Source organism: Metarhizium acridum, assembly GCF_019434415.1.
Source record: "Metarhizium acridum strain ARSEF 324 chromosome Unknown scaffold_276, whole genome shotgun sequence".
In the NCBI taxonomy this organism is placed as follows: Eukaryota; Fungi; Ascomycota; class Sordariomycetes; order Hypocreales; family Clavicipitaceae; genus Metarhizium; species Metarhizium acridum.
In genome coordinates, this window is record NW_027094025.1 from 1,300,872 (window position 1) to 1,323,628 (window position 22,757).

The 22,757-nt window shown below is 48.7% G+C and overlaps 9 protein-coding genes across 9 annotated transcripts; 3 read left to right on the plus strand and 6 right to left on the minus strand.

The window, feature by feature from the left end:
* Nucleotides 1-224: 224 nt before the first annotated feature.
* J3458_013403 (uncharacterized protein) lies at nucleotides 225-1,164 on the plus strand (the record flags this gene model as incomplete). The annotated part of the gene is made up of 1 exon (XM_007811422.2): nucleotides 225-1,164. A coding segment is annotated over one exon (940 nt), but the record flags the coding sequence as incomplete, so codon positions are not given.
* Nucleotides 1,165-6,045: 4,881 nt separating this feature from the next.
* J3458_013404 (uncharacterized protein) lies at nucleotides 6,046-8,210 on the plus strand (the record flags this gene model as incomplete). The annotated part of the gene is made up of 2 exons (XM_066120420.1): nucleotides 6,046-8,069; nucleotides 8,126-8,210. 2 exons carry the CDS (start codon nucleotides 6,046-6,048, stop codon nucleotides 8,208-8,210), a joined length of 2,109 nt encoding a protein of 702 aa, XP_065974707.1.
* Nucleotides 8,023-8,781, minus strand: J3458_013405 (uncharacterized protein). The gene has a single exon (XM_066120421.1). It carries the CDS (start codon nucleotides 8,760-8,762, stop codon nucleotides 8,349-8,351), a length of 414 nt encoding a protein of 137 aa, XP_065974708.1. The 5' UTR covers nucleotides 8,763-8,781; the 3' UTR covers nucleotides 8,023-8,348.
* Nucleotides 8,782-9,088: 307 nt separating this feature from the next.
* Nucleotides 9,089-9,463, minus strand: J3458_013406 (uncharacterized protein; the record flags this gene model as incomplete). Its single annotated transcript, XM_066120422.1, has 1 exon — nucleotides 9,089-9,463. One exon carries the CDS (start codon nucleotides 9,461-9,463, stop codon nucleotides 9,089-9,091), a length of 375 nt encoding a protein of 124 aa, XP_065974709.1.
* Nucleotides 9,464-9,580: 117 nt separating this feature from the next.
* Nucleotides 9,581-10,022, minus strand: J3458_013407 (uncharacterized protein; the record flags this gene model as incomplete). Its single annotated transcript, XM_066120423.1, has 2 exons — nucleotides 9,581-9,821; nucleotides 9,871-10,022. The coding sequence occupies 2 exons, from the start codon at nucleotides 10,020-10,022 to the stop codon at nucleotides 9,581-9,583; spliced, it is 393 nt and encodes a 130-aa protein (XP_065974710.1).
* A 1,612-nt stretch (nucleotides 10,023-11,634) lies between these two features.
* Nucleotides 11,635-12,382, minus strand: J3458_013408 (uncharacterized protein). Its single transcript, XM_066120424.1, has 2 exons — nucleotides 12,111-12,382; nucleotides 11,635-12,061 (listed from the first exon to the last, which is right to left on the minus strand). The coding sequence occupies exons 1-2, from the start codon at nucleotides 12,360-12,362 to the stop codon at nucleotides 11,936-11,938; spliced, it is 378 nt and encodes a 125-aa protein (XP_065974711.1). The 5' UTR covers nucleotides 12,363-12,382; the 3' UTR covers nucleotides 11,635-11,935.
* A 1,295-nt stretch (nucleotides 12,383-13,677) lies between these two features.
* Nucleotides 13,678-14,600, minus strand: J3458_013409 (uncharacterized protein; the record flags this gene model as incomplete). The annotated part of the gene is made up of 2 exons (XM_066120425.1): nucleotides 13,678-13,870; nucleotides 13,925-14,600. 2 exons carry the CDS (start codon nucleotides 14,598-14,600, stop codon nucleotides 13,686-13,688), a joined length of 861 nt encoding a protein of 286 aa, XP_065974712.1. The 3' UTR covers nucleotides 13,678-13,685.
* Nucleotides 14,601-15,658: 1,058 nt separating this feature from the next.
* Nucleotides 15,659-19,172, plus strand: J3458_013410 (uncharacterized protein; the record flags this gene model as incomplete). The annotated part of the gene is made up of 2 exons (XM_066120426.1): nucleotides 15,659-17,185; nucleotides 17,235-19,172. The coding sequence occupies 2 exons, from the start codon at nucleotides 15,659-15,661 to the stop codon at nucleotides 17,235-17,237; spliced, it is 1,530 nt and encodes a 509-aa protein (XP_065974713.1). The 3' UTR covers nucleotides 17,238-19,172.
* Nucleotides 19,173-19,648: 476 nt separating this feature from the next.
* J3458_013411 (uncharacterized protein) lies at nucleotides 19,649-21,771 on the minus strand. Its single transcript, XM_066120427.1, has one exon. It carries the CDS (start codon nucleotides 21,691-21,693, stop codon nucleotides 19,879-19,881), a length of 1,815 nt encoding a protein of 604 aa, XP_065974714.1. The 5' UTR covers nucleotides 21,694-21,771; the 3' UTR covers nucleotides 19,649-19,878.
* Nucleotides 21,772-22,757: the final 986 nt, after the last annotated feature.

Consider the following 22,757-nt stretch of genomic DNA (forward strand, 5'->3'; position numbering starts at 1 on the left):
GGCTGCAATTAATTTCCTAGAACTCGGAATTGAGAGTTTAAAATCTTGCAACAGAAATCTAGTTCCAAGTTCCAAGTAACAAGAAAACGATTCTTTCCCGAACCCTAGCTTTAACCCCACCACGACAAGCTGCCAAGGCAAAGTATATGTGAGTCATGCTGAACGATTCAATGTATTTTTTGCTTGCACCGTTTCAAAGCGTAGAGAGAACAGTCGCGGCAATCATGGAATTTTTCGTTGGAACCGCCCAAATTCAATTGGAAAAATTCACTTTTCCGTTTTCTCGCGAAAAGATACCGTCTGCCATTAATTATCTGGCGAAGATTTTCGAAGAAAATTGCGATCATGCCGCTAATCAGATTCCAGTCTGCGTCTCCAGAGGTGAACTCGATCGAATTCTCGAGCATTCCCATGTTCACAATGATGCACTTACCCAACAACGGCCACCTTACCCCCAGCTGCACCCTGCCGCAACTGTACGATGTCTTCAGGGCAGGCAGCGTTATGAAGCAGCTCTACAGGTCTTGGGACCGCAAACATGGTGGAGCGTCAGATTGTTTTGCATTCCAAGCGATTGTCGTCCAGACGTTCTACTTAAGCGCGAGATAAATGATTTGTCATTCGAGACTTCGTATTCAGATGGAGAGGTGTTTCGTCGGATATATTCTTATCAGCTGGAAGGAGAACAGGAACTTGCGGATGACTGGCGTCTTCGCCTGAGCACATATAAGCAAGGTAAAGGCCTTCCAAGATTGCTCGGTATGGAAAACATTGCAGAAATTCTGTACGAGTTGACCAGCTACCCTGGCCTCAGAAACGGCCTGAAACTTGGGAATATAGAGTCACATTTGGCTACGCATTGCGATGAAGAAATGTGTCACTATCTGCGTCACGTCAAGGAGGTATGGCGAAAAATTACTCTGAACAATCCCGAAGTACAACAGGCGACGGACGACGAAACAGTGCGGGCTCTCGAGCGTCTTGCCCCATCGGCTAGCCGTAACGACAGTCGGACAATCAGAGAGCTGATGCTTTCGAGGAAACTTTTCAGCACTATTTCTAGCCGTATTCTTCGTGATGAAATCGAAGAGCAACTTTTACAAATAGGTGTTGTCATACCAAGCATAGAGACCTTCCATGATAACATGGGGTATTTAAGCATTGGTATGTCGATACTTCGCGAAAATATAGTAGGAGATAAAATCAGGGGGACGATGGCTCAAGCTATGCAAAATATATGGCAACCGCGAGAGAACTTGATTGAACATGCAGAGGGTCAATATTACCCATTGCCTCGTCAACCCAGCTTCTTTCTGGCATATCATGTTCTTTTCATATCAGCCATCAGAAACTTCCCAAGGCTATCCAAAATTGGACCCCTTCGAGAGCGTCGATTGTCGCCTGTAAAAAGCGGCATTGAAGAGACATACTTGGAAAGATTCTTGACGCTTGCCCAAGCCCTAGGATTCACTTCCCATAGGCTTGAGTCCAAGCTTCGTCAGGTTTCTCCCGGTTCGCCGTCAGCCGCCACCCAATTGTCTGTGCGCAAAACCCGCGAAGACAGCGTGAAGAATAGAAGCGGTCGACCATTGACCAGCTCTTATCACTTCATATCTCGGTCTCTCTTCCTTCCCCAAATGCTTATAGAACCAGAGGTCAGCGGACACCCTAGCATTCTTTTTGTCCAGGCAGATTTTATGCGTTCCTTTTTCCGCGGATTTCCCAACGACTATAGCACCATAGATGTGAATTCAACCGCTGCACAGACGGCCGAGCATGCGGAGAGTACCACACGAGAAGATGACTGTGAGCAACAGGAGCTTGGCGGATGTACAACTTCAATTGTGCCTACCGAGTTTCAAAGTCTAGCAGGACGGCAAAGTTCACTTGATAAACTGCACCCGAACAATGCAGTCTTGTCTGCTGCCGCGTCGGCTTTACGTCGCAGGCGGTTACCCCTCCAGGAATCCGAAAGCCCGCGATCCATGTTGTCACCTGTTGGGCAAGATCAGGCGGGTAGTAAAGATCCAACCCTCTACCATTCACGGCACTCGTCTAATTCCGGTCTCCATCACGAGGGCTCAATCAGAACTCCAGAAACATATCATAGTTATAGAATAGGCCATCACATTGAGAACCGAGCTTCACATGGTTCGTCATCAACCGGTCGTACTATTTTTTCCCCTGAAGACTTCACAGAACCCGTAACGCTTAAATGAAATATGTAATGGAAAAAAAAAAATCTGGTCTTTTAAATAGTTAGATGAGCAATATGTATTAATATTCTTTTTCTAACAAAGTTATTACCAAGTACAGGTTAGTCCATCTTGGATGCCTTAGTGGGGTTTGGCCGGCTTGTGGTGTGGTACATGGTCTGTTTGTGGCGACGAATGACCGCAAGTATGATCACTGAACTTGAAAATCAGATCTTATCGCTTAGAATATATGTACTTAGTTCGTGGAACTCAGCTCCTGACCCTCCAAAACCTGGATTTGAGCTCGCGATGGGTTATGTTGGGCCTTGCTTCTAGACGGGACATCGTCTTACCTACAGCTTCCAACAGTCGCACGACGTGGGCATTTAGATCCTAGAACAGCTATCTTAATACCTGAATCTGTCTTCCTGGTTTATCGAACTTAATTATAAGATTTTGAAACGCTGACGTGGCCACGTAAAAATAGCCTAAGCCCGTCGCGGGGCGTCATCTCGAGGAAAGATGAGCTCTGCCCAGAAATTATAAAGTGTGGAGAGCCATGGCCCAATAAGTCGAGCTCGAGTTCAAGAGTGAACATCGCTTTACAACGACTCTACCTTACCTTATTATTTGTAACGTCCAGATCGCCTTTTGTATTCCTACATCTTTGCCATGCTTTGCTTACCGGACGAAATCCAGTACCTGATCCTCCAAAACCTGTATCATGTCACTGAGGATTTTTGACGGCACGGAAATATGTCCGACGTCTTATCTTGCCGCATGGTTTGCAGAAGGCTGGCAAATGTTGGAGCATATTTTGCATTCCGCAGTGTTAACTTCACTCATAGCGAAGCCGGCTACCAAAGACTGTCATCCGTGTCACATTCCGGCCATGAAGATAGGGTACGGTATCTTACCTGCATTTTTGAAGACTTTGAGTCCGAATTTCTTTCAAAAGATAATTTTGTTGCCTTCATAAATCGACTCGCTGGAGAAGGTGGTTTTGACAAAATATGCCCAAGAAAACTAGAAGAGGCACACAAAGAATATTGTCACGGATATTGGCGGAACCGTGTCCTTGAAGAGTCTAATTTGGACGTAGCCAGTCTGAGTGTCATTCTGCCACGCTTCAAATGCCTCCGCTCGATCAGCTTTTCCCAATCCCCTGATAATATACCCGGGGTGGGATTTGATAGCTTATTTTATAAAGACGTTAAGCACTCGTTGCAGCTACCCACTGGCCCTAGGGTTTTCAGATCTTTTACGACTGCCCTGTACGCAACAAATGCGAAGCTCACTAACCTAGTGCTGCGTTCGCGTGATGCAGAAGGCTTTAACATGCCTTTGACAGGTATATTACGAAGCTTAAGTTCCTTGAGGTCCACGATTTACGAACACGTCTTTGGTGAGCTAAAAACTCTGAGTATAGAGCTGCCACCTTATAGAGGGCCGGAAGTGGACTATGATGATGGTCTGCTTAAGTTGATCCAGTCTGCCCCATTGCTTGAGAAACTTGAAATATCGATGGGCTATGGTGAAGATAGGATGTTGCCCCCGAGGCTTCTCGATCGCATGACCATTCCAAAACTACGGGTTATTAAGATTAAAGGTGGAGACTTTCACGATCCATTAAGTTTGATGAATTTTGTTTTTAGACACTGCTCTACTCTAAAGGAAGTAGAAGTGTGCAGGGTTGCGCTCCGTGAGGGGTCATGGGAGCATGTCCTTTCTCATTTAAGAAAGACCCCACTGGAGCCTGGCGTAGAGGAAGATGCTCGTCCGGGGTGGCTCAGGCCAGCAAGACGGACCTTCCATTTCATATTGTAAAGGACTCAGGGATTCGTTCTGCTGCCATTGCACTTGGCTGGTTATGGACAAAGCTTGGTAGATGCTTGGGTACGGCCGCGGAAGAGCTCGGGAGTCATGCAGTGGCCATTGTTCTTAAGTAATTCATTGTGCTGCTCTGCAGGCCGTTCTCTGACTAGTTCCTAAAATTCCTCAGTTTGTTGATTGAAATCCGGTTGCCCTGTGGAAACGCGATACTACGGAAGGCAAGCAAGCTACGCCCAAGCATTAAGAGGTTTCGGAGTCACTCTCGACACACCAGAGGATATCCCATGTGAGCGAGCAAGGCAAACTTGAGACCTGAGGTCAATGAATCCAGCAGTGAGACTAGTTTATTATTCATGTACAAAAAATGCTTTAGGCAATACATCCTTTCACCAAAAGCTCTGTATAATTCGACACTTAAATTTAGTGAGACCTAGCGTGCATGACCTTCTTCGACAGGAGACTTCTTAGTTGCGGAAGACTGTGCCGGTATTTCCAGGCTCTTAGTTGTAATGGCGGGTGCGAGATAAGTTGGATCATTAGTGGCTCCCTGCGAGTACCTGTCTTGGACTTTCAGTGGACAGTGTGCGGTAGCCGAACACAACAAGATCAAGAAACTTCAGTTCAGTTCTTAGAACTAGATTCTGAGGTTCCAGTGCTTAAATTTGATTTTTCAGACATGAGCCACTAGTACGCAGCCCGATCCGCCTAAATGTGGGCCCTCCTCTAGCAGATGTTTTTAGTCTAGTTTGACTGCACTGGCGCCTAGAAACCAGACACTAATAAACAAGATCACGAGTTTTGATTCTGGAATACTACTGGCTGAGTTCTTAGATCTTGATAATGAGCTCCAAGGTCTTTTAATCCCTAGCAAGAATATATAAGCAGCAAGAGGATGGGTTAAGGCAAGCCCAAGGAAGGGAGTATACCATAACACACAATCGCTATGAACTGTTTTTTGTGCACCGGATACAGGAGCACCCAGCGGTCCAAAGCCAAGAAACCTACACCTCTGCAGTTACGCCACCATTCCCTGGAGGTGACCCGACCACCGACGCCGTACCCGTTTCACCGCTCTAAACAAGACCGACGCGTATGCAATCCCACCAGAGAACAGAACAATGACTCCAACGACAAAAACAAGCTCAACATGAATGGGCTATGGAAGAGCCCCGAAAGTGCTAATATTAACAATGCTCCCATACTCGAGATCCCAGAGACCGGGGATATTGAGCCTGGCTATCACATAGACGCAGCGGGCAAAGATGTTACCGAAATGATGGAACAGCTAGATATAAGGGGGATTAGGACTATCTAACTAGAAATGACTTGAATTGGATGTCATCTGTATTATTGCTAGTACTAATAACTGGCAAACCTATAACTAACAGTTCTGTACAAATGAATGCACCTTCTATGAATTGATCTAGTTCTACCGGATACTTGAACGCGCACCGCTTCAGCCCGTCTGGAGTTGCGCCACAACCGCCCAGAAATATGGCGATCACCGACTCCATATCCATTGATCAAGTCTCGGCAAAACCTCCACATATGCAGCCCCATGGAAGAACAAAGCAATGGCTCGGATGCCAGGACTAAGCCCATACTGAAAGTGCCATGAGAAAACGGATCAGAAAACATGGTTTCAAAGCATGTTGCCCTGTGCCGGATCCCAGAGGCCGGGGCAGTTGAGCAACTCGACCCTCAGATGAACCCAAACGACAAGGATATGATGGAAATGATGCACAGGCTACATTTAAGGGGAAGAAATGGGACTTGTTAGGTAAATACAATGAGGGGTTCCCATAGCGGACATCCCAGGTAGTCAGCTGTAAGAATTTGCAATTGGACAGCCAGATGGCAGCGGTGAATCGTGGTTCCAAGATTACGTATTCTAGCTTTGCAACTTGCGAAGCACGAGTATCCGAGGACATAGATATCAGATAACAGAGGTGCAAGCAGATATTTCAGCCAGCGATCCGCCGGCGGAGCCTTGACAGCGGCCAGCAACTCTTCCATCATGTCGGCCTGGATTGACATTGTGCGCGGCGGCAATGACTTCAGGACGCCTGTGCTTCAGGAATTCCATCAGCCCTATCAGAGCTTTGACAATCGGCCCGATGGGCAGGCCAAACTGCTTTTGTTGTTTTGCACGGGGGGATGTAGCGGGGCAGAAGCACCCAGACAAGTTCGCATGTGCCGATTTGCCAAGACGATTCTGCTGGATTGCCACCTTCATCATCAAAAGTCATACCCTGCGATGAAGGCAGGCCCTTGTCCGCCAAATTTGACCAGAAGACAGGTAGAATCGTACGGCTGCCCCGAGGACCTTGCCCACGAGTTTTATGCCAGGGCTCTGTCTCCGCTCTGCGAAGCCGTGGTCTTCATTCAGAACGATTACTGGGATATTCTCACCATTGTGGGAGTCTTGGCTCGTTGGGTGGACCTGTCATTTGCTTCCTCTATTCGCTGCAGACCACAGGTGCTAATTGTTTCGGAACACGAGCCAAAGATGGCTCTGAGAGACGTTGAACGAGATTTAGCAGCAGAACTTATGTCACACTACAGTCCCCTCGAGGGGCTCTCATTTAGTCAGGCAGAGAAGAGATGGCGTAGTTGCTTTGCAGGAATTCGGCTGATGCGTGGCTGCAGGTCGCGAACGTCGGCTGATCATGTTTTGGAGTGGACACAGGCAACTCGAAACAATGACACAGCCCTAACATTCCGAAATTGCGACGTGAAACACCTCTTGCGCTCGACCTGTTCACAGTTCGCTGAAGACCACCGGAAGACTTTCAGTTTTCAACAAGCATGGCGCACAAACCCCTTGCCAGGTCAACTATCATGGGGTGCAGAGAAACTAGTCCGCCTGACAATGCACGACGCCACCCTCTACGAATCGGCCTGCAGCGCCATAGCCAGTTCACTTTTGTTAGAAACGTATCAGCATAGACGGCGAGTTGGTCGTATGTTGAACCCTAAATTAATGGAATTGTCTTCCACCGACTGGTTCGACGAATTTTATTCGCCCATGTTAAGCAGCATAGAACCGGTAACTCTTAAAGCAGATGTCAGAACACTGTTTATACAGTTTATGAAGGCCGAACCCTCGGAACGACAAACACTTCTAGCAAGCTCGATGCGTACTCTTTCATGCAGTAGCAAAATTACGTTGCCCACAGATTTATGTCTCGTGTGTCTCTGTCGCTTTCCAGCGACTACCCTATCATGCGGCCACAGGGTATGCGATAATTGCACGGAGGCCAACGGCAAGAAAAGCGAAGAGGGCATCGACATATACCAGATGCACTTCTGCGTTCTATGCGGAGCTGTTAATTCAGTGCAAACGGCTCTGAAGCCGCCTTCGGCCGGTATTCGTGTTCTCAACCTCCATGGAAACGTTGACGATGCACTGCCGATCGCAATGTTCCTGAAGGATCTTCGATCGTCGCTGTCGGGCCGCCTTGAGGATTATTTTGATCTCGTCTTAGGGAGCGGCATAGGCGCTTTTTTCATGGTAATGATCTTTTGCAACCAAGCTGCCGTCGAGGACTGCATTTATCACCTACCGAAGCTGAAGTGCGTTCGGGTTGATGACAAGAGCCTGTTCTTTGGCAAAGGGTTGAGATTCCCGAGAAGCGACCTTCTTGATGCCAAGATAAAGCTGGTTTTGTACAATACAGACAGCCGTCTAGCAATTTGCCAAAACTACATTACAAAATCATCGAAATGGCTGCAAAAATTCTCATTTCTGTCCCAAGGTGTCGACAACATCGCCGCTCGCGCTTTCATTGAGGCTAATCGCATATGGCCGGATGGCCGTATCGACGTAATTACACAATGTCACAACAGTAATTACGCGGAGACGCTGAGCATGGCAAATGAGCTCATATCGGCTCTGTTTTATGTTCAAAGGGAGGGAATTCCGACTTTCTACGATCTCTTCCCCGCTCGCTTTGTACTTTGGGTCAAGTGTAGACTGCCCGCGGGACGACATTTACTCGACATCGCCATGAGGATGCGAAGGAGGAGGGTTCACATTCAGTTTCACGAGAGCGGTCAAGTTAGACATTTCCTCCTGTGTACTGATCAGATATTAGAGGGGTTGAAGAACGGAAGACCGCTTTTGCGACGCCTGGAAGTCCTGCTACATTCTCCAAGATCTATAATCACTGTGAAGCTTAATGGGACACTTGCTACAGGCACTAGAGAGCTGTGTAGCTGCCCTGCAGATCTTCTCCCATGTTTAGACGCGAATGATCACCCGAAATCTTCATTGAAGGAACAGATAGATAATTTACAAGAGACTGTAGCACGGCTAGTCTAGTTTGCTATGTTAAAGAGCGTTGTCGCATGTGACCTTGTTCGACGAGGTGCTCTAGAACCAGTGACTGAACATTCTGAGGAACCTGGCGTGGAAACTGGCGTGGGAATTGACGAGGAGACTGGTGTCTGCGGCGGACCCTGCTCTGATGATGGAAGCGGGGTGGACTGCTGAGCCCGCCTGGAACTCAGGTCTTGTGCAAGGGTTATGAAGTCGTTGGGAGTTAGGATTTGCTTTGCCAGGAAGGTAGCTGCTTCCCAGGCAAAGTCTTCATGAGAGCGGTATACGAATAGCTCACCGTCTCGCTCCAGGTAGAGGGCCACTTTGACTCCGAAAGTCCAGTGCATGCCATGTGCCTTCTTCATGATGCCGGATGTCCTCTGCTTCCATTGTTTGTCAACTGGGGTCTTCATCGTGATCCTTCTAGCTGTTGAGAATCTAGGAAATTGTTTGCTGAATTGAAGAACCGGAACCGCACATAAGGGAGTTTATATAGTAGTACAGGACGCGTCCAAACAGTCGCGCCGAAAGAATTAGCCGCCGGCCCTGAGATCCGGCCCGAAGTTGCTAAAAATATGGTAGCCTGCCGCCATGAGTCCGCGTGTTTCAACCAGTCACTCACTGTCCCCTGGATGCTGCCTCATAATTACGACTTTCATCTTGGTTTTGAGAACCTGGAGGGGAGAATGGTTCATTTTAAGATCTATTTCGTAGAATCTGAAATTTGTTCAAACTAATTTCAAGAACTTGAATCGAAATAGCTATAGCCAATCGGAATGTATCCTTCTTCCACAGACTGACCTCGTACGGAGTCGGCATAGCTCTGAAACTCCTGGACGATTCTTCCTGCAATGTTGGCGATGGTCTCATCGCGACGCCTGATTTCACCCTTTGTCTCCTTCAAATTTTCAGACAAACTCGCCTTAGTCTGTATCTCTGCAGCCAATCTGGCTTCTAATGCACGCATCTGCTTAATTAATTCTTGGTTGCGAAGCCGCAGCTGCTCGTTTTCGTCTTCCAGCAATTGGATGTATGTCTCTGGTGAGAACGAGCCAAGTTGCTCAGGGTCCTGCTGGCGAGCAGGTACTGGAGGCAGCGTTTTATGGCGGTCCATGGTGCTCCTTATGGGATTTGCAGCTACGAGCCCCGTCGAAGGGAAATAGTCCTACATATATACTTTACAGGAGTGTCTAGTTTCCTAGGTTTCATTTCTAGATTCCGCACCATCTCATCATTCCGCAGGATAGTTCGCTTCCTTGAGCCTCATGTTCACCTCTACGGAGAAACTCCTCAAGTCATTTGCTAGGCTATTGATGGAATCTCGCAGCTTTCCAATGTCTTTCTCAATCCCCTCAAGTCTGGAGTTATTTGATAGCTCTCTATCGACTGTATCAAACCTCTTCTCCAGACGTGTACTCTGACCAACATCCTTCTCGAGGTGCTCTAGTTTCTGAAGTATACATTGAAGGATACTTGCCCAATCAGGATGCTTCTCGGACCTACTAGGGATGTGGCACTTACTGCTTCTCGGAAGTCAACGGAGCCCCAAGTGAATCGGTCATTGGTGCTTCAGGGGCCATGGATGCCGGGCCGCAGTCTAAAATCTGCTCAAAAGGAAGTGTGAAGTCTGATTCGGAGTACATTTTGAGTGAGTTAAGTTTGTCCATTGTCATCAGGGGCACGCACAGGGTGTCTCTTATAGCCAGAACGAGAGTGAGCTAGAGTGAAAGCCTAGGGAGGAGAGCTGGCATCCTGCATCTAGAAGAACTGTTGCAAAGATCTGAAGTGCCCAATTTTAAGAATCAAAGCCTCAGAACCAGTGGCCATAAATGACTTATAAATATCTCCGAGACCCCTACTGTCTGGCTTGCAAACTACTTCTATTTTGAGCTTCTTCACTCAACACTCCACAATATGTGGTTCTTTGCTATCATTGGAGCATGCAATGTTGCCGCTGGCATGGCGACTTTACCAACAATTTGCCAATCTGATCCGCCGCTGCCCCTGAAGGCTGGTGAATTGGTGTCTGCTTAGTGCGTGCATACTCCGGTCTTTCTAAATTTGGCCTTCCGTACTGAACTTGGAGCAGCGTCGACAGCGCGTCTAACAGCGTAGGCCCTTGCGAAGCAATCCTGCAATTTGAGAACGACGAATTTCTGCCAATAACTGTTCAGTTTGGGCAAATGGCTTGTTCAGGGCGCCAAATTGCCGAATTCAACCTTCCCTCCGAAGCCCCGGCTGGCGCTGCCTCCATTCATTGGTATTTGTGTCAAACATCCCACCCGATCGATGCCAGCTAACGATAAACAGGCTGTGTGTTGGGCAGCCATCGCCGATGTGCAACAGCGCTGTGATTGCAAACAGCCGGGGTAGCGGTGACGCAAAAGCCATAAATAGATACCTGGAGGGCCGCTTGGGGTGCGTTGAGCCTGTCGCGGCCGTTGTCACAAATACTTTGACACTGACCAGTGGGACCACGGCCATCACGACTACCATGACAACGGCCGTAGCCAGCCTCACAACAAGGTTCTTTCTTGACCAGACTGCTTCTGACGGATCGTCAACGGCGTCAACCTGGCCGGGCGGCAACACCGACCATACCAAGCTTGCAACCGCTGTCAACCCCACGGCGAATACGCTAGGTCCACGAACATCAGCGCCAACGCAACCTAATCCAACCACACCTGGAACATGCAATCCTGTAAGTTGTTTGGCCTTGGTTCCCCTGCCGGACCCCACCACGAGTAATACAGCCACCACCACACCTGTTCCCACAACCGCCGTCCCCACTACAACAACTCCATCAACTCAGATAGCCTCTTCCACAGCGGGCAACACCAAACCAGGCCTGGGCCCAACCATAGCCGCTACAACCATCACAGTGATACAAACTATGACTGGGGCGTGCCGTGCAGATAAGTCCCAGGCGTGAGTGTAGGTTGATGCTCACAAGATGTCATCACCAACAGGTCTGACGTCGTGTTGCGATTGGGTGTCCCGTTCAATGTCTCGTAGTGAGGTGTGTTTCTATAGATAATATACAACTTGTTGCTTGTTGCTTGTTGCTTGTTGCTTGTTGCTTGTTGCTTGTTGCTTGTTGCTTGTTGCATGTTGCCGAGTGCCGTGTGAAGTGATTGCATTGTGTGATCATGTGCATTGGGACAATAATTATATATAACGGTTGACAAACGACCTTGGGTGTTCATGCCTTGCTTCATATCGTACCGAGTCTAGTATCAATATTCAGAACGCAAGTTGGTAAATTTATTGTAACAATGGGAGAGCGTTGTGATTGTCAGATTGCACACTTAACATTGGTGGAGAATGATGCATCTATACCTGAAGATTTACAGGACGTTTCTGAGCAGAATCGTGCATCTGCGAGATTCTGGCGCAGGGTAGTTCTAACCCACGTCCTCGAAATTTCGAAGGAAGTGCAAGCATTGAGAAGCAGGCTCGCAGGTATTGAGGCCGCAGTGGCTTCAACAAAAACCAAAGATTCCTGAGAATAGTTGAAACCATGGGGTCTACAATAACAATTACGATTACTGTTCACATTTTTGCCTTGGCCACCACCAAGTGGCTACTAACATTCACTTTGATCACCTTCCCCCTTTGTGTCGTCTTCTTTCACTTCTTCGTAGTCGTTATGCTCGGACTCCAGAGCTGGGCAAGAGCTCGCTGGTGGGATGCTAATCCAACTCCATGGAGCCTAAGAAACATTAGTGCATATGGTAGATTGTTGAGGGGATGCTTCATACTAAATGCCGGATCGTCAGATTGAGTCTGCCGTTTTCGGTCATGAGCTGTAGATGGCGAGTTTGTGCGGCACACAACATCATTTCAAGGTAGGATACCTTTGCACTGAGCTGAGTGACTATGGCCGAGGAAGCATTGTAAGCAGACTCCCAACCTTCACAACAATTGCGATATTGCTCTAGCTCGGCCTTGGTCGCTTCATGCTTCGCTCTCTCTTCTTCGAGAAGAATATAAGCATCTTTGCTTTCGGCCATCCTACTCTACGGTAGTTGCGTTACTACGACTTATGTTTCCATGACGTGGAGGGAAATGAAGCGATATTTATACACGCAGGCTCCTGCCATGTCCTAGCACTTCCGTCAGGTGTCAGGCGGCCCATATTAGAAGGCACAGGTGATACCTAGCGCTGCAGCGGGCACCTATGATTCGTCGGCTCCCCTGTTAGTGACTGGTCCTAATCACATCTACTAGCAATCCTGCAAGCGCCGCTTCAAGAACTTTGCTCCGCTGCAAAAAATAGAAACAAATCACACCATGCATTGATATCAAAAATCGTCCAAAAATAGACCGTTAAGAATCACTGACGTGTTCGCAGTGCGTAGTACTGGTACAGTAGGACCTGGGCAAAAAAAGTATAAATACAAGAGATGGTGTCGTTATTTCTGTTGAGCTACTAGGTGTAGCATTCTCTGTGACGATTTCTCGTAAGCATACCTGAAGCGGGTGACGCAGACGATACTATTGTTCAAACAATGAGGCGGGCAACTGACGGGGCTGCTGTTGGCCACTCGGATATTAAGCGCCACCCTGACGTGCAACAATGCTGTGCTTTGAATTGTGCCGAATTGATTCAAAGGGTGGATTATTTAGAACAGTATGTGAAAGAGCTGGAGATGAAGATCTATGCCTTTCCGCCGGCGAAAGCCAACTGTAGATGTTTGCCGACAAGGCAGCCTCGCCGTAGCCGTTTCATTTTCCGACCAACTACACCGACTCCGATGACATTGAGTGACGCTTGATGCAGAGGATAAAAAAAGCCAGCTTTATTTAGATGAAGAAGCACTTTATTTTGGTTTAAAAAAGTTTCTCGTTTCCAGTTTGGCAGATTTTGGAATCTGTCTGACAGATCTGCTCTCAGATCCTGTCGGATAATGCCTCTGTAGACTGAAGTCGCAGAGCTTGGTGTTGTCGGATAAACTGCCTCTGTTGATTGAAACACGCAAGCTTTTTGCCACCAGAGTGGCAAGTGGCAACAGTAGTCGTCATACTGCTGCCTGGAGGCAGCAGTATTCCGAATACATTAAATATCTTGAGTTTCTAGAGTTTAGAAGGGGAAGACGAAAAACAATAACAATTTTGTGAAGAAGCTCAGTTAACAATGAGTCTCATAACGTGACAGATCCACGTCCTTTCCGAGTTAAAGCGGCGCTTCCTCCCGTCTACGCTGGCGGGCCTTGAGGCTCTTGGTATGTGGCAAATACAGCAGAAGAACTAAGTTTTCTATATTTAAGAAAATGAATTTTTACTTAGAGAGCTTGAAGCGTAGTCCAGAAGTAATAGATATATGGATCCTAGATCTATTTTTCTCTATGGCCTGCATGTCCGACATCTGTCTTCCTGAGCTTTTGCTGTTGCTTGTTGCCCTTCTCGTTTGTCGCCCAAGACATAGTGACCAGCTCGCTGAGACTAATCAGGTTATCGGCCTGGATATAATTTCTAATGTCTCTTCGAACTGTCGAGTTGAACACTTCAGAACCACAAACTAGACAGTTAGCGAAGGGGCATTTGCATCGTTTCCAGATAGCGATGAACTTACTGACTACTTTCGCTCGCCCTGGTGTTCTCTTTGACTGCGTTTCAATCGCTAAAGACACTTGTCGTAGAAAGTCCCCGTCAAATGGAAACCAGTGTTGCCTGCCTTTTGGCCTTGGAAGTCTTGTCTGTCTTGGAAGACCTTCAGGGTAGAATATCCAAGCTTGCACCTTGCTGTCAGCTCCGCAGTCGCTTAGTTCGTCGAAATACGCGCTAACAGAGGAGATGTCATCGTTTTGATCCATTTTCCAATATAAATCGACCTTCCGCGTTTTGTCACTGAATAAACCGTCCAGGTACCACCGATTGCTTTGCACCTTGGCAAATTTGTCTCGCGTTATTCTGGTGGTCAGATAAAGGAGATGCGGTAGAACTCGAGAAAGAGCAGGCCCTTGAGCGACAAACATCACGGCCTCATATTTGCCTAAATGCAGGTCTTCCTGGTAAGGTCCATCCAATCGAATGGGAAAGCGCCCGAGAGAAGGAGCCCGTTTCACCTGGTCGGTCAACACTGCAAAATGCTGTATCGAAGGTGCATTTGGCTGCCACCATAGCATATGGATGGGCTGACTCTGCATCGCAGGCGACAGCTCGGGTGCCCTTATGTAGAAATACCCGGGTCTGGCTTTGATGGGCTTCTTCAGCTGAATATTCAAGACACGACCGTCTTGACCCTCCATTGTGGCGATTGCACGACCGTGATGAAAGTAGTTATACATCCAAATTAATTCAGATGTGAGCCATAGCAGTCCACCAATCAAACTTACTACCAAAGAAACCCATTGCTCCTCAAGAGAAACTTGGTTCAAATGCCAAACCGTGGCTATGGTAATGGGAGGGGGCAGAGGCCAACAAGCCACACTCATTACCTTGCGAATCCAAATTGAGCAAGTCCTTCTACCGCATTTTTCTGCGGTGTGGGATATTGCGTACCTCAGGATCAACCCTAGCACACAGCCTAGTGCTATCACGCCGGTTGTGAACTGTGTCGTTCCTTGGGGGGTGTTGAACGCGTGAATGAGAGCCTGTGCGATACTTAGTGCTCCTACGCAGTAAAAATAAAATTGAAAGGTAGCAGCCGATATTTGAAGAACATCCACGAGTGGGTTAGTCCTGCCGCCGAGGAATAACAGGGTCATGTTCAAAACCGCGAGCTGGCCAGAAGACTGGTGGATTGGGAGGTGGCTGATTTGGCGCAGCATCAAACCAATGTTAACGCCCACAAAGAGCAGCAAGATTACTACATCCTTTGTAGATATCTGCCATCTTCCTGTACAATTGCTGTACTTCAGGGCGATGAGTTGTAAGTGACGTATAATCCACGCATCCCATCGTCGCAACGAGCTGTAAAGAGCGACAAAGACCAGTGCAGTAATTTGAAATGCGTTGATAATGCCAAACATTTTTTTTTTTGGGGGGGGGGGGGGGGGGGGGGATGAATTGTGGAAGGAAAATCTGAACATGCACGACTAAGGGAATACATTTTACACTGGCAGAAAGTGAGGTTGAATGATAAACCGCGAGATTCCGGTTCGTGAAGCTTGGAACTTGGCTCCAAGTATTGAGCGTTAAGGCATTGTTTTCGAACCCCGAGTCTAAGGGCTTGTTTCTCGTCTTCTGAACTTTGAAACTTAGAGAATGGCCGAGATTCAGGTATAAAATCCTCAGCTTGTCCTTTCAGGACGTTATTACTTCTTTCTTTCTCATCTACCTTACCTGCATCTACATTATCATTACAATGAGTAGAGCTGATCAAGACATCGTCAGAGAGGGACAGCAAAGCCCCCGCCTTGCGCGGACCCGGTCCGGGCGGACGCGATCCAATCTAGAGGATGTAGCGGAAGAATTTACCGCTGGCAACGAACCTCCCCCACCACCTCAAACACGAGGTCGGAGGCGGGCCTCTCAAACGCAGGTCCTGCCAAACCAAGATTCCCGGAGAGCCCCCTCAAGACAAGCTTCACAAAGAGAAGCCACTCCAAGGCAAGATCCACAGCGGCAACCCCCGCGAAGGCAAAATACCAATGGAAATAGCACAGAGTCTGGGGATGCCAACGAGCAGGAGATCCCGATTGGCTTACAGACAAGTGATGTCGATATGGATCGACCAACAACAGAAGCTTCCTCTGATACACAACCAGATCCAAGTCCTCAGCCAGACTCTCGTCCGGGACCATCCGGTTCAGGCGGGCGGCCCGCCCGACCCAGTGAATCGATCCCACGCGATCACCGCCGCCAGCGTGACAGGCAACCCGCCGCGGATGACAACCGAAGTCGTCGCAGGGGAAATGCTGCCAGCGATCCAAACCCACAGGGTCTCCACAGTGGGACAGACACGGAGCATTATGATGATGGCGATGGTGTCCCGACATTTGCTTCAGAAGGAGAATTTGAAAGCGACAATGGAGAAAGCGACGATGGCGAGCCGACATACGGGACTCTGGCTTTGGACGGCCAATTGCAGGAACGAAACGGGCGTCAGTACTTTAAAATTATTCATCCAGACACCGGCTACAGGGAAACGGCAAGAATTGAAGGAAAGGCCCCTAGCAAAAATATTGTTATTTTCTCCACTCGTCCCCTAGAAGGTTACGGTTCTCGTCCTGCTTATGCTCGAAGGATGGCGGATGTAGGCCTATCAGGTGTGGCCATTGATGAAATCCAGCCGATGAAAAAGGCTGAGTTTGTCGAATTTCGAAGAGACGGACGTCTTGGCATCCTTCTCGTGGCATCTCTGTTGCCTGTGCCTGAGCCTCTCCAGCAACATCCTATGACGTGGATCAAGCTACAGTCGGGAGACGACACAAAGTGGATAGCAAGAAGCACTTTTGTGGGTGGCTACAAAGAGGGCCAAGCTTTCATTAACAGGCACTACACCGCCACTGGTCAAAATCCTCCGCCTCAACCACTCCCTGCAGCGGAACGGCGGCGACTGCAGGCAGAGGGTCAGCAACTGCGGCGTAATCCACCGCGTGCGGCACGACCAGAGCGGCCACCATCACCACCAGCCGGCTCATCCAGGCAAAACACACCACCCGTAGTTCGACGCACCCCAAGACGCACAGCACGGGACAGTAGAACAAGCCAAGAACCCTCCACCAATGCACAGCGAGGCAACGGGTCGAGCCAGCAGCCATCGTCTCCTCGCAGTCCGTCGCCAAACCGCCAACGATCTACCAACCAGGGTCGTGAGGAAGCTCGTCAACAGCCAAACACGCGCCGACGTCCAAGCACTAGCCAACAATCAGGCACATTTCCTGAAGAGGTACGAGTCTGATACTTTCTAGTTGGAGCGTACTAATACGAAGTTTTAGTAGTGGTTGAAAATTTACAACGAAGACCGACGCCCACCACCAACCTCTTGTAAAGTCTGTATAGACACATCTCAACCTGAAATCAGCCTGCAATGTGGCTGTGCATTTCATCGCGGTTGTTTCGATCAAGGCCTAGATCCTGGCCGACATCAACGTATCGGGATGCCAGGTTTTTGCTGTAGATTTTGCCGAGGCGGAAGCGAAAATTACTTTGCTCCCGTGGTCTATCTATGGTACAACGAGTTATACCCGAACGTGAGACTTGCTGTAGCTAATTTCCGTGGCCAACTTTTCCCCTGGGAAGCGTCCAGCTGGAATTTTAGCGATGACCTTTTGTACCCTCCTGGAACCACGGAGGAAAGAGAGTGCGGCATCTGCCAGTACGAAATAGAGATTGAGAATATGAACAGCTACGCCGCTGTGATCGCCAGTTGCAAGCATAAATTCCATACGACTTGCCTTTCTAGATTGGTCGTCTTCGAAGAACGTGGCGGTAGCCACCGCATGGGCCGCAGGGCGCGCTGTCCGATGTGCAGAGGAGCAATAGGCGAAGTCTTTACGGGCAGCGGAAAATGCAGGTATGGGGCGTGGGAGAGGATTAGGAATTCGCGCGGCTTACAGCGCATCATTTTCAACAGGTATTCGGAGGTAAGAGGTGATGAAGAAGAAATAAGTAGTCCTGAACGATTTCCGTATTCCGCCTGATAGATAGCATAGCCAGATTGATCACACTTTTCATTCACACGTCCATAAATAGTATAATGATATCGTTAGTTCAAATTGAGGGTTATCCAGGCAATTATGTCTCGTTTATCATCTACAATCGAACTCCTTCAACCACCCTGCCGTGATCCTCTCCGTCCCGAGTCCACTAATCCACAACTCCGTGGTTGAATTTGCTATTTTTGTCGCATACTTGAAGGTGGTTCGGACCAACTCTGTGTTCGGAGACAGCTTGGTGGATTGAAAATTGCTTGTTGACTGGTGTGGCCTTGGGTTTCGCCATTTTTACTTGTTTGTACAAGTTCCGGAGGCCACATTCGGAGCACACACGCAGTCCAGGAGGTATGGCATCCTCTCCAGGGGGCAGAAAGTTTGTTGATATGGCATAGCTGTTGGTAAAATTAATAACGGCATGATACTGTCGAGGCTTGTCACCAGCAGGTCTCCAGGTCAGGTGCCACGTATGTCAAACTCAATTCCTCTGTCACGAAGGCTTGAAGGGGCAAACAGCAGGCAACAGTGACGTACAAACTGGTCACACTTGTCTGGCCATTTAGTGCGCACAAAATCCTCGAATTTCGCGGTATGGTGCTCTCGTATTAGAATCCATGCCTTCCAGCCAGATAACGTTAGGTTGCAAGACCATAAGCGTGCGTCCTCGTGATGAAATGCCGTGCCTGAACCCCTTTCTCCAAGATGATCATACATAGAATCCACACCCGCTATATTATCGAGCTTCGACAGTTCAGGGCCAGAGAAATTGCCAACGACGTCAAAGGAGAGGTTGAAATCACCCCAGAATCTGTCTCCAATGAAGCTGGCGATACGGGCCTCGAAGTCGACTTTTCGCAAGACGTGCCCTCTCTGAAAGCATTCACCTGTTTTGGGGGATGGGTTGACTCCTGCGACATTGTCAGTGATGGCCAGAGCTGAGTGTCGACGTCCAAATTCGCCCGCTTTGCTCCTGCGATGGAGTCCATCCGTTCATTTGGGAGTGGGTATTCGATTCCTGAGAAGAAATGGCTTTCTTGGTGTCTTTCACGTCACGACGAAGCTCGGAACACAGTTCTTCGTGTTGGTCTCCTACTCTGGGGTACGCAGCGGTCGTGATCTAGACTTGCGTTTTTGTCTCCCATGGCCTTTTGCCGCGAGACATTCTAATTGATTTTGAACGCTTGTTAACAGGGATTCGAGTTTATTGATTTTGGCCTCGAGTTCAGTCATTTTGTTGGCTGATGAAGATAGAAGCCAGTGTTTGAGAGCTGAGTTGACTGGGGCTGAAAATGATTAAACCTAGGTGGACGTTTAGAGGTTGTGGTGCTGGTGGTAACTAGGTGTTAGGATCCACCATGGCCCAAGTGCACCAGCCACCTGCATTTGCAAAACGGCGGCAAATCCATGACCCAGTTCGCCTGACCCGGAATCTGAGATTTTATTTTGCGCTCCGAGAATCCTACTCAAAACTGGTCGATGGTGGATTCACCAGGCCTTCGGAAGACGCGAGGTTTGGCCCAGAATTACTGACCCACAGCCGCGATGCGAATTGGGCCATCGAGTGCAATCGGCCGTGGCCATTACACCGAGCTTTGGCTGGCTTTAGGCCAACCTCCTGTATCTGAACGTCGCAGTCAGCATCGTCTGGAAGTTAATTGTCCCCAAAATTGAAGGGCGCAAGGCTGAGGGCAGGATGATGTCGTTGCAACAATATTAAAGAACTACTAGATTATGTCTGAGTCCGAGTCGTGCGTTGAGATCCAAGAACTTGTATTCCAGTGCATAGTCAGCCGCCTTTTAAATTTAGCGAATAGCCCGCTGTTGCTCGCCACTCTTTGTCACTTCCTTATCTGAGCAAATTTGAGCCCTAGGCAAAGACCTAAAAAGAAGATAGTAGTGGATATCATGCACTCTGGTTACAACATGTTCAAATTGTGTTACATCTAGTCGTTATTCCCCGGCAGATCCATGGACCAACTTGTTGGTCTGTGGTCGATTTTCCATCACCCTCTGGTGCGACACTTTCTTCCTCCGAGCTCCACCCCCCGTTAATCCATTCATGCTCTCTGATAGCTCGTTCAGCGACGGGAAACCCGTCCGCTTCGCGAAGCCACTTAAACATGTTTCGCGTCATAGACTCTGAACAGTCCTTGTCACGGTCAAGGTTGTCATAGTGAATGGTAGTATGGCCAGCAACAGCATTATCTACCTTCGAGCTGGGTGTAAAAGAGCTTTCAATTGGGTCTTGGGCAATCTTAGTGTTGTTCCTGCAGTTCCATGCCCAACCGGCATATCTTAAGCCGTGATAGCCGGGGCAGGAGACGTGCATTTGCACCTCGAGAATGCAGTCTTTAAGGGCAATGGAGCCAAATGGCGTGAACGGGACGAGAGGGGGATTGCTGTGATGGTCAGCCTGCGATAGGAACATTAATCGAGCCTCGTCCGACCGCTGCACCGTTGTCGCATTTGAAGCAGTGCGCGACACAGGTTTCTGGATGAAAGAAACATAGCTGTTTGTCCAGGCCGCAGAATGTAGATCAATCTGAAACGCAACAGGGCGAGCCCATTTCATGATGTAGTGCTGGACGTTCATAAGTATGCCCCCTAACCACAGAAAATTCAAGTTGGGAGCCCGGCACATAAGCATTTGCGCCAGAATATGCGGCTCTTTGGCGACTTGTGTGTCAAGAATTGCAAAAGCGCCTTGAATCCAAGCGCCACAGACATTGCACGGGATGTCCGGTTCAATAAACGTGCTGCACAAGAGCGAGATGATTCCTGTAGTATTGCAGCTAAGGGCGAGCAATCTATCCAACTGACAGCTGTTGCTCCCCCACGGCGGAAGGTACTGTTCCACGGAAGGTTTCGACCGTTGCATGCGGGGAAGATGCATACGGGGCCAGCGAACCTGCTTCGAAATGCGGTGGCGTGTCGGCAGCAGGAGTGCGGCAGCAAATGCCGCTCGACTTTGGTTCTGAAGTCCATGGTAGATTGCGTAGTCAAGGACGTAAGCCATTGCAGTGGAGAAAGATGCCGAAGAATGCCATTCCAGAGGCGAGGGTACGGCGTTATAACGTAGAGCCAACGTCCTGCAAGACTCCAGTTTTACAGACCACGGCGACTTTAAGACCCTGCCGTTGTGAAAAATGCAAGCGCCCCAGCCTTCTTCGGGAGCAAGAATGGCCGCCCACCACCGCGCTGCTTCATATGTAATGTCACCAAGGTCCACGATTAAATCGCCGTCGCCGTTGCGGGCGTTGTCACGGCTGTCGCGCGTAGCCACGCTTTCGGTATATGACATAGTTGATGCCCCGGGAATGATCTCCGTCCATCGTGCAGATAGTACATAGGCCCAGGCGAGGGTGAGAACCAACATATGCTTGGATTCCTCATCGAAGAGATTCGGGCTGTCAATTAGGCGACTCGATTGAAGAGAAATGGCGGTTGGGCAGGCTATCGTAACTCCAAAGGTAAGTCCTATCTGCAAGGAGGGTAGGTTGCAACTGCCATTGCTGGTTTCCCAAGTAGATGTTCCCGTCGCATATAGGACGGTAGAGGAATTGCGATCGAGCTCTAGCTGTGGCGGAAAATAGGGATGCTGGGGAAACGCATTTTCAATGTCTAAGCTGGTTGCATCGAAAGGAGATGTGTTTGAGCTTGAGCAAAGGCTATGCCACAACCGGTAGCCTGCTTCATAATAAAACTTGTATGTTTCGTTGTCTGGTCGAAGGGCATCTGCCATCCTCTAAGTAGTAGGTTGGCAACGATGACTTGAGGGTGCTCAAGGCCATCGAGGAAGTTTGACGTGAAAATGGTGGTGCTACTTTTGGGGTATCCTGTGATCATGCTGAATGGAGGAATGGAGAGCCTTAAATACAGTCTCTAGCTCGCTCGGCCTGATTTATCAGGCAGCAAACCTGTCAACCCAACTAATGGTGTCACCACCACGTCGCTGCACAGACAATATCGCGCCAGCTGTCTCGATAATAAACTTATTAACGTCATCGGTCCCCATTCACGGTCAAAACCAGCCCTCTATCGACAGCTTCTGATGATATTGCCACCGTTAACACCGCCGTAAGCGACCGTGTGGGCAGAGTAATGGTTCAATCACGTTGTCTTGAGACCTGCTCATTGTCTTCCCGCGCAAGCTGCTTGTCAGACAATTGAGGGTCACAAAAGATCGAGTATAATGGCGCCGTATGAGAATTATCTGAAGAACAAATGAAAGATTGAAATGAACGCGGTATTTATCTTGTGAAGGAACCATGTCTGATACAATCCTAAGACTAGGAGGAGTCGTTGCTGATACCTACAATGCCGCGACGCGGCATTGTAAGAAGCAACGACTTGCCCCATTTTGAGGTTCTGATATCTGACACTGCTTGATGGTTTTCACAACAGCCTACTAATCTTGTTATTGCATTACTAGCCGACAAATCTTGCTCGTGACCGCAATACATCTGTTACCTCCCAGAAAACTGATATACCGACTCAGTACTCTACACCGTATTGTACGATAACAAGATTGCCTTCATCATCCTTAGCGATAACAGGACAGCTACTGTAGTCCACATCCTTGCTCTCCCGTCCGTGCTCAGGACACGGCCTGCAAACTACCCATCCAGTCCAATTCTCGTCAACAGTGCCATCCATATGGATGAGGGTGTGAACTGTGCTGCCACAAACTTTGATCTTTCTGCGGCATCGTCGTGCTGCACACGGTTCACTGCGATGAACTTCGTTGAAGTGCCCGCAGGTGCTGCAAGACCCTGATCTGCCAGAGCTAATCATCTTACATCCAGG

Bases quoted from the DNA above. Each gene is read 5' to 3' on its own strand.
- J3458_013405 (XM_066120421.1), bottom strand. From the start codon at position 8,762: ATGAAGACCCCAGTTGACAAACAATGGAAGCAGAGGACATCCGGCATC.
- J3458_013408 (XM_066120424.1), bottom strand. From the start codon at position 12,362: ATGGCCGAAAGCAAAGATGCTTATATTCTTCTCGAAGAAGAGAGAGCG. The intron at 12,062-12,110 runs GTATGAAGCATC...AATGTTTCTTAG, and splicing joins ATCTGACGATCCGGCATTTA to GCTCCATGGAGTTGGATTAG.
- J3458_013411 (XM_066120427.1), bottom strand. From the start codon at position 21,693: ATGGCAGATGCCCTTCGACCAGACAACGAAACATACAAGTTTTATTAT.